Below are 13,484 nucleotides of genomic sequence, written 5' to 3' on the forward strand. Positions count from 1 at the left end.
GTTTGGGGGCGTCAAAGCCAAATCAAAAATCCATTTGCTGCTGTATTATAAACATAGGTCCACTGGCATTTATGATGTTCACGTTAAATTTTTCGGTAAGAATATACAGTTTTGGTGTATTATATGGACTGAAAAATTGTATGGCCTGTTAAATTATTGATTAACAGAAAAAATATCTAGCTGTAACTTCGTTATCATATTGTGGTTGGATGTTTACTTAATAAGGCTTACCGCTGCAGCGTAAATAATGCATGTACATATTTAGTTTGTGCTGATTCGGGGAGAGGGCTAAGGTTAACGCGAGCCTTTTAGCACATCCTGTTGCTCTGGTCTGCTGACCAAATTTTATGCTTGGCTTGCCTGAAACAAAAGCCGCCCGTGACCGCAGGCTGCAATGCAACCCTTTTTCGATTCTAGTTTTCTGGTCTGAGTGGATTTTCCCGACAGCTCTTTGCCAGTCGGCTGTATCGGCGTGCAATCTGCCTTCTCCCGCCTCCGAGTCTGTTGCATTCAGGCGTGAACATAACCAAACCAGCAGCACAACATAACTCCACTGACGTACGCACATATGACCATAAGTGCACTTTGCGCCACTCTGAACACGGCTGCCAATGGTTTTGGCCTAGAGTCATCTCTAGAGCTGTTTATGCGGCGGCGGCAGTTACGTTTTACATGTTTACGCTTATAATTTATATTTCATATTCGTCAGTTGCATAAATTCAGCGCCTATACCCGTACTGTTGCCCGTGGACCTATAGAGGTGGGTGTGGTGTCTGTCAGATATGGTTCCAGCTCCAGGCTGTATGAATATTTATTGGTTTTGGAAGGTTTCTTGTCAACATAACTCCCAAAACCAATAATAAACCAATAACCACACACATCGCTTTTTTTCTGTGTAGAAGTGTACACATGCTTAGGGAGCAATTCTAAAAAAGATAACGATCTATGTGCGTATTTACATTTAATAATAGAAAGGTTACATGTCCTTTCTAGACATATGTGTGTAATAGATGATATTTGCGGCAAGAAGTAAAGTTATATATATTAAATGTGATTGATGAATGTATTGCCAGCCCATTGATAAGCGATAATCAAACTGAAAATTAAGCCACACGAACTCTAGCCCTACAATAATTAAGAGAAAAGTCAAAGACCATAAATGTAGGTACTATACTTAATTATTCATATACCTATTGCATGATTGTATGAATGTTTTTAAACATCCAAGAATAAAATATAATTAAAAGACGAAAATCTAGTTTTATCTACAAGTACATTTTCAGACGGAAAGTTCCATCAAAGAACAATCACAGAAATATGAGATGCCAAGTGATAAGCCGAAGGAACTATAATTGAAAAGTATTTTCCTGCTTTCTGCCTTTCTGTCCCTGTCCCATACTTTATGTGTCACATATTTCAAAAACTTTGCAAGTTTATGATGCGCCCAAATGGTTACCAGTATATGGCCCTGCGTTCTCCCGACCCCCGTGGTCCAGTGCGCTCGAATTTTTATCTCGGCTTCGCTTTTAATTGAGTGCCCAGCGTTGCGCAAGTGCTCTGGACAGCTGCTTAGATGGCGATGGTGTGACTAACGAATAACGGTACCTCCGAGAGCGCAGACATATGAGAAATTCCGCAAGAGAGTTGAAATTGTACTCTCTTTGATTGGTCCCTAAGAGAGTGAAGCGAAACGCTGAACAGTGGGCAAAAGTGGAAAGAAATAAGTCGAAAGGAATGAATGGTAGTCTAAATAAGTCTCATATTTGGATTCATGCGGGAAAGCTCAATCGTGTCCACTGTGCTGCGCGCTTGGCCTCAATACAATTGGCCTGTTAACAAGTAACATTTGTCTTGCAGCCTGCTATGACGTCATTACCTACATAAGCGCTCCACAAAAAAGGACACCATCGCCTGAAAGTACGCCGCCCGCTACCAGCAACAGTTGACGGCTGTTATCCGAGCCCCGCCAAGATTCAAAAGCTCCCGAGAGAGAAACTGCCCGAGAGAGGAGTAGCTTATCCGTGGAGCAGCTCGGCTCGGGTATAAAAAGTCGATTGTCCTGGCAAGTGGAAAGCAGTCGAGCGAACGACTCCGTTGCGAACGTGTCTAAGACAGAAGCTGAGATACTGGAAAGCCACGCGTTGTCCGTTATTGTTTCCACAAGTTTGAATAAATGTCCTGAGGTACTGAGTGCTGTATACCTTTATATTCGAGTGATTCGTAATTTGATTCGTGAGTGAGTCCGTGTTCCATCTCTACGGTAGTTTGCGTCGCGAGGCGTCGCGTTGATAGAAGGCACGAAAACCAATTAACAGAGACTTAGAGCAGTTGACTCTTTTTGGAGGAGCCCATACACAATGCAGACGGTGCACAAAACTGCACACAGCAGCAAATGGCTGATGCTGTTGCTCTCAATGCTGCTCAATGCCGTAAGTCCTGGGGGATTATATTTTCAATTTTCAAATTTTTACTCGTATCAGCAGCATTCGGTCTTTGTGTTTCATGGACCGTCGCTACTTCCTCTGCCTGCTTGCCGTCTCCTAAATATATCTTTTTATGTGTTGACGTGTGTTTGGTGTGGTATGCGATTCTGTGAAATTGCTTTTTTCCCGTTTGTATACTCGTATCTCGCTCTGCTGGTCGTCCTAGCATGGTCGAATTGGTTGGAAATTGAAAATAGGATATAATAAAGCGTTGCTAGCTAAGGGACTTATATAATTAGCTACTTTATATTTTAAATGATTAGGCTACAAAAGAATGTTTGCCAATACCCATTAAAAATATACTCAATCTAATAGTGCAGCTTAGTTTTGTAATTGCTCAAGAAATCATCCTTTGAGAACATGAACTCTCCGTTCCTAACCATTAAAAAAGAAAGTGTCCACTTACCATTAATTAGATTTTCAGAAAATACGAAATTGTCAGCAGCTGCTCACGTACACAGAGCCAAGAAGAGGACCAAACTGGACTTCATTTTTCAAGGCACCGTCACTTTGTAGTAATTTATATTTGCCAAAGCCACGCCCTGTTCGAGCAATGGGCGGCATTCTTTGGCATTTGTCTTCTGCAACAGTTGCCATTGCGGTTGCAACAACGTCATGCTGACCACTTGCGCGGTGGGTTGACATTTGCGGTCCAAAAGCTCAACTTTACAGTTATTCATTATTTTTCTTTTATTGCTGTATATGTGGAATTTTCCATCGTTGCCGACATTTGCCGACATTTTTCAACATTTGTGTGCCTTGCTCCCTTCCCAGACTCTTCATGCCCTGGTCCTTGATAGCTGTTCGTCATATCTGGAAGCCTGACTGTAAAACCAAAAACTGCACTGACAAATTGTTATTCTCCTGCATAAGACTTTTGGTCGACCTCACAAATGGAATTTTGTTTGCAGTTTAATAGAAAGGGTCAAAAATATTTCACATATTTTGTAAACCATTGACGAAACTGTTTTTAGTGTTGGTTTCTCTTAAGTGCTTTTGGGATAGACAGGAATATTTTTGGAGAAAGTGACAAAAATAGAGGAATTTAGCTCGAGCTGTAATGTAGATGATTATTTTAAACACCAAATTTCGTATTGATTAATTACTATTAGCCTGAATAAGTCAGTTCATCAGCGACTGATGCGGTTTCATTCAATATTAAATGAATACAGACATACATTTCATTCATATTTTAATGACAATGCACCAAAGCGGGATTGACAGTGACAGTTAGCAAATGCAGGGGAAGTTGATACGGATGCAAGAGGGAGTCGTATTGTTGCGTGAGAGCTTCCTAATTTCAGAATGCGAGCCACAGTGTACGATCTATGACGCATCACCCTTCAACGTCAATTGCGATTGCGGTTCTGTGACACAAAGTGATATAATTAGAACAGACATCGATTAATGCTGCATGCAGCGAGTCATGTGCACCGAATCGATAGCAATTAAAACTGATGCACAACAGCATTCAAAGAAAATCGCTTATACGAAATGTTGAAAGCGGAAAAATGCAAGAAACACGCACTTTTCAGCGCGTGTCTGATGAGTATTGGCTAATTGGAATACATACACACTGGTATCATTGCCAGTTCTTGTCCTAAATCAATCTTCAATTTAATCGCTCAGTTTTAATCTTGTTTCAGCAAAATTATACTATAGAATGGCCATCAAAGAGCCAATCTACAAATAATGGCTATTGGCAATGCTAAAAACTTTTTTCAAAGTAAAAATACAGACAAAAATGTATTTAATTCAAATGGAATAATCAACTTGGGTCAGACATGACCGAAAATGTTAATGTTTATTTAGGAAGCTTCTCATCCCGTTTTTAGTTTTTTAGTAAGCTAAATCATTTGAAAAATATTTTCCTTTGCTTGACATTTTATGTGATTCCTCAGCTGACTTTGCACTTTTCTAATAAAAAAAAGAATAAAGATACATACTTTGTGGAAATATCACATTGTGTCAAGCATACTTCCAATAATCGAAGGCAGGAAAATGTAATGCAAATATGTGCTTATAGTACTGCACATGTATTTGAACATATATGTTCAAATGCCGGTGGAGGAATCTGTGGAAAACGAGCTCGCAGTGTGACAAGATATCAATATCGTCTCATGTTGCCATTGTCGCGCCAGTTGTCAGTTAACATTTTCATTAAAATGCCAGAAAGTTAAATGGATTCAATGGAGCACAATGGTTATAAATTGTACCACACCCACGGGAGAAAAAGCATTGGGTGGTTGGGTATTGCCGGGAGCTGGTCTGGTCTATTACCTCACTTCCCATTGCGCTGCGCGTTATCTATTGCCAAAGCTGAAAAATCATTTTTTGCTTTTGCGTTTCAGAAAATATTCGAGAGTAAAAACCTGTAGGGGTTTGAAAGGAAGTGTTCACAATAGGTCCTTGAGATAGCTTTAAGTTACGCGTTACAAATTTCAAGAATCGTGGGTGTGCTGTTGCTTGCCGATAGGCCACGACCATGTAAGTATTGTAAACATATTCGTATTTACACTATCGTTTTCAAGACTCTTTCCTCCATCTTGTTTGAGTTTCAGGCTTATTGGCACTTGGTTAACTTTATATACCACTCCCCAATGGAAAACTTTATTGATTATTGTTTTTTGTTTTCCATCAAATAGTTGTCCTGGCCTATCAATTCAATCTGGGTTACATCCATAATCCATATAAAGGTCGCCGATGCCCGCACCCTCGACATGCACTATATATTTATGGACCCATTGCCAATGGCTGCTTGGGTGTCAGTAATTACTGCCTCGGCCACAGAAGCATAGTCAGGCAGACGGACGCACCGCATATGGATTGTTTCAGCTTTTTCATGCTTATTTAAGCCGAATAACCGGAGTCATGTGGGTTTCATGGCATTCACAGGCAACTACAGTTAAGGATGGAATTCTATTAGCGTGGGCGAGTCAGAGATTGTTGGATGAATGCTTTTTTCACCAAATTCCAGTAATAGTGAAAATAAATGCAGGGACGAAAAACGGAAGTTACTAGGCAGTAATAAAAAGGAACAAAAATAAAACTATTAGCCATAATATTTTAATCGTAAATTAAAATTAAAAATATAAAATGGCGTTTCCGGCCCATTACTAAAAAGGAAAATTGAACAGCAGGAGCCTCCTCTTTTTAACCTTCAGTGTTCAAAATATTCTTGTAGAATACATAGCTTGGAAATTCAAACCTTTTCTCAACTCATCTTTTTTCCATCAAAATTCCATCAACGGTATGAAGGATTTAAGTCCCCTCCAACGCACCTCAGACACTCGGTATTCTTGGGAAGGTCAGAGCACTTAAGTTTTAATATTGCACACAGTATTTATATAAGCAAAATAAAAGCTAAACGAAATCAGCTACATACTGCGTCATTAAGTTTCCAAGGAAAGCGGACATGGGGGAGGCTGGCTGGACGAGGCATGTACGGCCTTCTGCGATAATAAAATTTGCTTGCGGCCGTATAAGCGGCTCAACAAGCAACAGCTCCGACAGGAGAAAAACAGATAACCATTGCTGCTGGGAAAAACGGGAAATTGGAGACTGGGAAGTCCGCAATCCCTTAGGCTCTATGTTGAGCATCATTAAGGGCGGTGGCCAGGACGATGAAATGTCAACACGATTCTCTTGGCTATCCCAAGCTCACACTTTCGCAACTTTTCCTCTGGCCATTGCAGTTCGTGCATGTTCTTATGCCCTATTAAACGAGCAATTTGGGTACGAATCAATTGTTTGACATATCGTTTATTGGCCATGTCCTGCCGGCTTTCCTCTTACTGAGCGTATTGAGCAGGCTAATGAAGTTTTTGTTTTATTTGCGTATTGATTTTCTCCTCTTTGTTCTCCATGAAGTTTAATTGGATTTTCATTCACGCAACCCAGATTCGCAGATGTAAGGACATTCGCCGTGCTCATTTACGATACAAATCCTTTTTTATTGCGACCGTGCAGATAAATTAATTAAATATTATCGCACAATCAGCCCAGGCAGTGTTTTGCTGTCAAACGCAGATATAAAACTACCAGTAAAGTTGAGTTGATGCTGAATGAGAGTAGAGAGTGTTTTAATTGCAAGCGAAAGGTAATTTGGATTACCCAGCTAAGAGAGATCTGATACGCTCCTAAGCTTACAACTTCAAAACAAAAATTTAACATTAATGCAGTAACGCGAATTCAGAATATTTAGTTATCTTTGCAACCTAGAAAATGTTTGCAAAATTAGAGAAATAAGGTGGGAAACTTTGTCAACGGAAAATGGTTTCTACCCCAGTGTTGCTTTTCATTTGTCCTCCCATGAATAGGGACCTTGGCAAGGCAGCACAAGACTGCCACACTGCTACGCAGTGTATACCGCTCGACATTTAGCGTTTTTGTTCGTTTGTTTAGGAAATGCGAGCCACGCAGTTGCATAGAGACATAGAACTCTTAAAGCCTCGCTCCCTATTCAGTCCCATGCACGACCCAAAGGCCAAAATAAATACCAAAATTTTCGCTTTGTCGTTCTGCGAATTATGGATATTCAAAAGAATATTTATGGACGGAATTCATGAATAAACACTTTAATTGCCTGTGCGTGACCAATCTATTTGTTGCTTGAAATAATTTTCTGAAAATCGGGGACCACTTTAAGCTACCAAAATATATAGTAAATATATCCGAATTATATCAGTTGCAGTTGACTTAACAAACACCTTTGGGGCATTACTTCGAGTGCTAATAAGACATGAGCTCTGGCCTCACACAGTCGCCCAAATAATAACAGCAACAGCTTCGGGTGCGGGACCAAGAGTATAACACACAAGCACACACGCACGAATGCGCATTCGAGTGGTTGGGTTGTCAATTTCTCCTTGTGATTTACGAACCCTGGCGCCGCCAGCGAGCACATCCTAGAACACATCCTGTGCGCCTGCCTTCTGTTGAGCATGGATCCACTTCCGCCTTCCATTCTCTCCGACGGTCCAGCTATTAAGTACGGAATCATTGTCTCTTGGTTCACTATTGGCTCACAATCTGAGCGGCAGACACCCACATGTGCATAAACACACACATACTCGTACTTTTAAGATATCCATGAGTTAGCTCCAGGGAACTGGGAGTTATCCTTTCACTTGAACGACCATTTGACCAACAAACTGTTTCGACTTGTCTATGCTTGTCTTGTGTACTTTCAAAGTAAAATGTTATGAGTTTGGCTTAGATAATCACAATGCTTGGGTACACTCACAAGCGCACTCACAGAGGCATACAAACTTTGTGTTCTGCAGGTTCAGGTTATTACTTTTTTTTTTTTTGACACTTTCTTTCTAGATGTGCATCAATGTAGGCATCATCTGAGCAACATCTTACCCTTACCACTAAGGTCTTTTGAGTGTTTTCCGACGCTCAAGTTCATTGAATTGAAATCGAGAAGACAATGAGCGAAGCCTCCACACATTTCAAAGTCGATTAAGCGTAAATAACTGCGGCGATTAAGGGGTAAAGAGCACACTAGGTAATGGACTACTTTAAAGGATCGTAGGCTAAAGTTTCCTGAAGAAATCTATAATGCGAATTATTTTATTTAAATGTTAAAGTTGCCATTGTTTCATAATTTCTGTTCTTACTCTTTAGGCCTTTCAGCCGCGCTCGTTTGCCGTGAGTGCCACTGATGATGTTGCAAATGTGTCGCCTTGTGAGATGGAGTCCATAATAAATCAATTGATGAACCCCAGTCCCGACTATCAGCTACACGTAAGTCACCTTCCCCAACTTGTTTGTATTTACCTTTGACGTGAATGGATTTATTTACGCGACGCCAGTGCAGAGCAACATCTGCAGAAGCTTTGAGTTTAAATTACTTTTCACCATTCCACATTTCACATTCCTTCTTCCTCTGTAGTCCTCCGCCTTACGTAATCAGCTGAAGAACTTGCTCCGTGAGCGCCAGCTGGCCGTGGGAGAGGAGCAACCCCTGGGTGAATACTCGGACTATATGGAGGAGGACAAGCGTTCAGTTGCTGCCTTGGCTGCGCAAGGTCTTCTTAATGCCCCGAAGAGAAGTCTGGCCACCTTGGCCAAGAACGGACAGCTACCCACGGCGGAGCCTGGCGAGGATTATGGTGACGCGGATTCTGGTGAGCCGAGCGAGCAGAAGCGTTACATTGGTACTTTGGCCAGGGCTGGTGGTTTAATGACCTATGGCAAGCGAAATGTTGGAACCCTGGCTCGCGACTTTCAGCTCCCCATGCCTAATGGCAAACGCAACCTGGCTACCATGGCGCGTCTTCAGAGTGCTCCAAGTACTCACCGGGAGCAGCCCAAGCGGAATGTGGCTGCTGTCGCTCGCTACAACTCGCAGCAGCATCACAATCAACGCTCAGGAGCTGAGAAACGGAACTTGGGTGCTCTAAAGTCATCGCCGGTGCATGGTATGCAACAAAAACGCGAGGACGAGGAGATGCTTCTGCCCGGTGCTGCTGCCCCCGAATATACCGATCCTATGCAGAGTTATTGGTGGTATCCAAGTTATGCTGGGTACGCTGATCTCGATTGGAACGATTACCGTCGGGCCGAGAAACGTTTCCTAGGTAAGTGCTCGGTTGTGTGGAGTAGGCCTAAGTCTTTTATTTTTTTATTCAGCCTAACCAGCAGATGTATCCGTGACATACCTGCAAGAAAATATCGACCTCGGATAGCCGGGGGATTCCTTTGATTTCTCGAATTTTTGTTAATGCAATCAGCACTCTGCACCGTAGCTAGCTGCTATCTGGCACCTTATTCGAGCACAGTTTTTGTATATACGTTTATATATATTATTCCATAAAAGACACTTCCAAGGATCCCGAGTTGTTCGGCATTGAGCATGGCAATGATGCTGAACAGGAGCAGGACACGGAGCCAGGGAATGAGCCGTTGACATCGCCGCAGAAGCGACACATTGGCGCCGTGTACCGCTCGGGCTTTCTGCCCAGCTACCGATACCTTCGCAGTCCCACTGGAGTCGGGGGCGGGCGCTTTAGTCGATCAGGACGTGACGCCAGGCAATTTGTATGAGTAAATGGCGATGGTTCGATGTGTGGTCCTTAAGTGTATTTTATTTTTGTATAATTAATTTTCTTGTCATGAATGTGACTGCATTTTAATGTTTTTGGTAATTGGAATGAGCTGGAATCAGGTTATATTATGTCTGACGAGGAGTTTATAGCACTTTCCTGCCAGAGAACTTTCACCTGTGTCCTTTCGCTTGGCTACTGGTAGTGAATGTGTTGTGATTTTGTATTGAGCATGATAGACATCGCCTAGTAGACGTTGTAGCTTATAGATTTACTGTCGAAGTTGAAAATAACACATTTCCGCTTGCATTATAACTTTTTCTCGGAAATTCCATTTCCTGCCACTTGTGACAAATGCCTTTATGCTATGTTTTCCATTTTCTTCGTCTGTTGTCCTTGTTACGGTATCATTTGGTGTTGAGGATAATCGGCTAATTTCCGTCACATTGTCTGGCAGTTGGATTACTCTTCATCCTGCTTAATTTTGGCAGCTAACTTTTCTGAAAAGTTTTCAATTTCACAAGGCCAGGGTATTAAGCGCTTTAATGCTGTCCTTGTTGGTGCAATGAAAATGGAACTTTAATATATCACTGGTTTAGTATTTTCATAAAAAATTTTGAAATTTGGCGGCTGAAAATCTATGTAGTACCCCAAGACTGTACAACACCAAGATGCTGAATGAGGAACATACATACATACATACATACATATTTCACCCTTCAAAATATAATTTTGAATATATGTATGTAATTTTATTTTAGGAGACATATATGTAGCACTCAAAAATGAAAATTGTAAAAGTGTGAAAAAGTTAATTGAACTCTTGTTCGCTTATTAATTTAGCCAGCTGATATAGGCAAAGGCCCCACTGTGCGAAAGTCATGCACATGCATGCGCAGACGAAGCATCGCCGAAAATCGCCTCTGTCTATGAAGAGTAGCGATAAGCCCCGCCATAGAACCGGTTTTCTGGTCGCTCATTGAGAATCTTGTTATTGTATAGTCTTTGGTAGTACATTGCATGTACATATGTATATACGATACGTACATATGTATGTCAGGGATGAAGTCCAGATTTTACATACATATGTATACATGTATGTATGTATATGCACCATAGTTAGCAAATATATTCTTGATTTTGTGGTCCGGCCCCATGGTTTCGATTATATTTTCTGTTCCAAAATGGTAATGAAGGATTTAAAAATATTATTATCGATATCTATGATATAATAAAGTTTGTTTTATGCGATTTTAATGAAATTTGATTTTTTTGAAATAAATATATTTCTGTTGTTCATAAAAATGTTCGATTATTAAATAATACATTCGAAGTTTGGAAACTAGAACCACAGTTCCAAAGTTCTAATTTCTGGACATTTTCTGTGCAAAAAAAATGTCCAGAAACATTTTAAGACAAACCAATTTATCTATTTTAACATATAAAAATTGAACACATTAAAATTCAAAGAAAAAACTTTTTATTTTTAAATTTTTAATTTTAGTTTTTAAATTTTTACTTAGACCTTCAGTCATCAACTAATACTAATTTCTACAAGCGAATCGAACATGCAATTTTATTTTAAGTCAAAGGCGAAACTGTAGAGGTAACAAAAAAAAATCTTCCAGAGCTATAGGTTCTAATTTCAGAGTCGCCAATTAGAATAAATCTTAAAATTTTTCCAATCCAATCCAGCAGTTGCTAAATTGATTTAATTTCTGGAACTACTTCTCTGGCGCCAGAAGGAAAACGGCAATAAATGGAACATAACATAGCAAAAGTTTTGACATTTACACCCAAAAATATGCTACGAATCCGAAACTGTTGGCTTATTGTTTTCGAATATATGAAATACAATTTTTATCGATCTATCGATATCTAAAAAAAGCAATAATCTTGGACGTTGCAAATTTAAGCATTTTCATATAAATTTGTGAAAATTAAACACCAACGGTAGCGCCAGTGCCTCCAACGCTTTTTTTGGTATTCATGTTGATAAGTTTTCATTTGTATATAAATTCCCTTACAGCTGTTTAGTTTTTACATATTATTATTCAATAATTTAGATTAATCTGTTCTCTGTATTGGCATGCTACGGCTAATTGGCATGTTTGACTCTAACATTAAAGTTTCTGTTGTTTACTTTGTCGTTTTAATTAGATGAAAACGCGTTCTAGGTGCCCTTATTCTTGTAGTGAAGCTTGTATGAGATTTTTATATATCTACAACTTTCACATCGAGTCACTTAGTGCACTATTATTTGATGTATATCTGTAAACCTGTTATAGCCGTTCGGTTTGGTGCTTTATGGGATAAGACTAATTTAAATCTTCGCCCCATTCAGGTCGCGTACTACCCCCAACACGAGCGACTGCGTCAACCCATCGCAGCCGTTTGTAAACGCTGTTTCCTACCCAACCAACCGACGATGAATTGGAGCGGTGCTGGCATACGCGGTCGATTGCCTAAACTATATGAGGATACCGAGGGCGAGTCACCCAGCGCCTTCCCTGCCCACATGCGAAGCATCTCCAGCAACTCGCTGCCCACGGGATCAGCGAGGAGCCCAAAGCGTCCACTTTCCCGCTCTGGTGCTCCTGTGTATCCTCCCTTCCACTCTTGGGGTACTCCGCCGCGTATTACAGCACTGCATCGACGCGAATTTCGACGCAACATGGACAATTATGAATACTAAATATCGACAATATACTCTATATACAAATTATGCTATACAGACTACAATAATACTATTAATGGAACTTTAAACTCATAAAAAATTAATGTAGCTCCCCCAAAATGAATTGACTTACTTGGCAAGCACACACAACTACATACACCGACGTGTGGTTGTTAGTGCCCCATTCAGTACGTTGTATCTGTGTCGATATATGATGAATAATATCTACAAAACTGAAGTAACTGATATCAGTGCAAAGCGAAAGAACGTTTAATATCAATGCAAATCATATCGCCATATATGATTTATACACTTGAAGATAAATACTAAATTAGTGCCAATGTCGTACCTTAGCAGGAAGTGCTAGTGTCTCAATCGAACTAAAACTTGGTGAACTCCACTCGAACGGAAATATACTGATAACCCTTAGCAGTATTCTTTTAGAATTTCTCTCTCCACCGTCAGTATTTTATATGTATATGACAATAACGATTCCCTTGTAATCCAATGCTATAGTGTGCTAAGTGTGACTAATACGATTATATATGTATGTATATGTGACAACTGCTTAAAGACAATAAAACTTCGGTGAATATCTTACATACTTATATCAATATACCCGTTAAATAATAAACATATGTACTTCAGACAATAAATAAAGTATTGACAATAAAATATTGATCTATTTCAAATATTTTGAGTATTTCATTCAACTTAAAGAATTTGAATTATTTGTTAAGGTCCTTGAAATAATAAATAAACATATTCACTATGCGTAATTATAAGTCTGATGTTGTCAATATTTAACATAATGGTTTGCTTATCAACTCATAACATTCACTTTGCAGAAGGTTAGAAAAACAGTATTTACTATCATGTACTATTTACTTCGCTTATACTATAGGTATTTAAAATACCCAAGGAAGCAGAGTTCGCTCTTGAAAAAAAAGAAAAGCTACAAGAACTCACTGTTGAAGTTCGAATACTATTAAAATATCAAAGTTACATACACAATATGTATACACACATATATGAAATATTAATCTAATAAAATTATATACATATTACTGGTTTGATCCTACACTACTGAGCCAGAATTGTGTCGTATCTCAATGGGAGGTGTACACGGCTCAAAAAAAAGGAACTATCAATTTGGTAATCATCCGTGCATGGGTAGGTGTTTTGAAACTTCCATAACTTCTCATATGTATGCATAAAGTCCAATCCATTGAAAATTCAATTTATATAATTTTTATATTCATTTGAAAGTTC

General features: G+C 39.7%; 1 protein-coding gene across 3 annotated transcripts; it reads left to right on the forward strand.

The window, feature by feature from the left end:
* Positions 1-2,084: 2,084 nt before the first annotated feature.
* Positions 2,085-13,267, forward strand: LOC111074478 (neuropeptide-like 1). Of its 3 annotated transcripts, none has more exons than XM_022367272.2 (5): positions 2,085-2,429; positions 8,115-8,234; positions 8,383-9,070; positions 9,310-9,530; positions 11,880-13,267. In XM_022367272.2, the coding sequence occupies exons 1-5, from the start codon at positions 2,358-2,360 to the stop codon at positions 12,228-12,230; spliced, it is 1,452 nt and encodes a 483-aa protein (XP_022222964.2). In that variant the 5' UTR covers positions 2,085-2,357; the 3' UTR covers positions 12,231-13,267. The 3 variants fall into 3 exon arrangements, with proteins under 3 accessions (XP_022222964.2, XP_022222965.2, XP_022222966.1); XM_022367273.2 differs by having other exon boundaries at positions 9,310-9,536; positions 11,880-11,946; XM_022367274.2 differs by lacking the exon at positions 9,310-9,530 and having other exon boundaries at positions 11,880-12,023.
* The last annotated feature ends 217 nt before the right edge of the window (positions 13,268-13,484 follow it).

The sequence above is a fragment of the Drosophila obscura genome, unplaced genomic scaffold (assembly GCF_018151105.1).
Source record: "Drosophila obscura isolate BZ-5 IFL unplaced genomic scaffold, ASM1815110v1 contig_151, whole genome shotgun sequence".
In the NCBI taxonomy this organism is placed as follows: Eukaryota; Metazoa; Arthropoda; class Insecta; order Diptera; family Drosophilidae; genus Drosophila; species Drosophila obscura.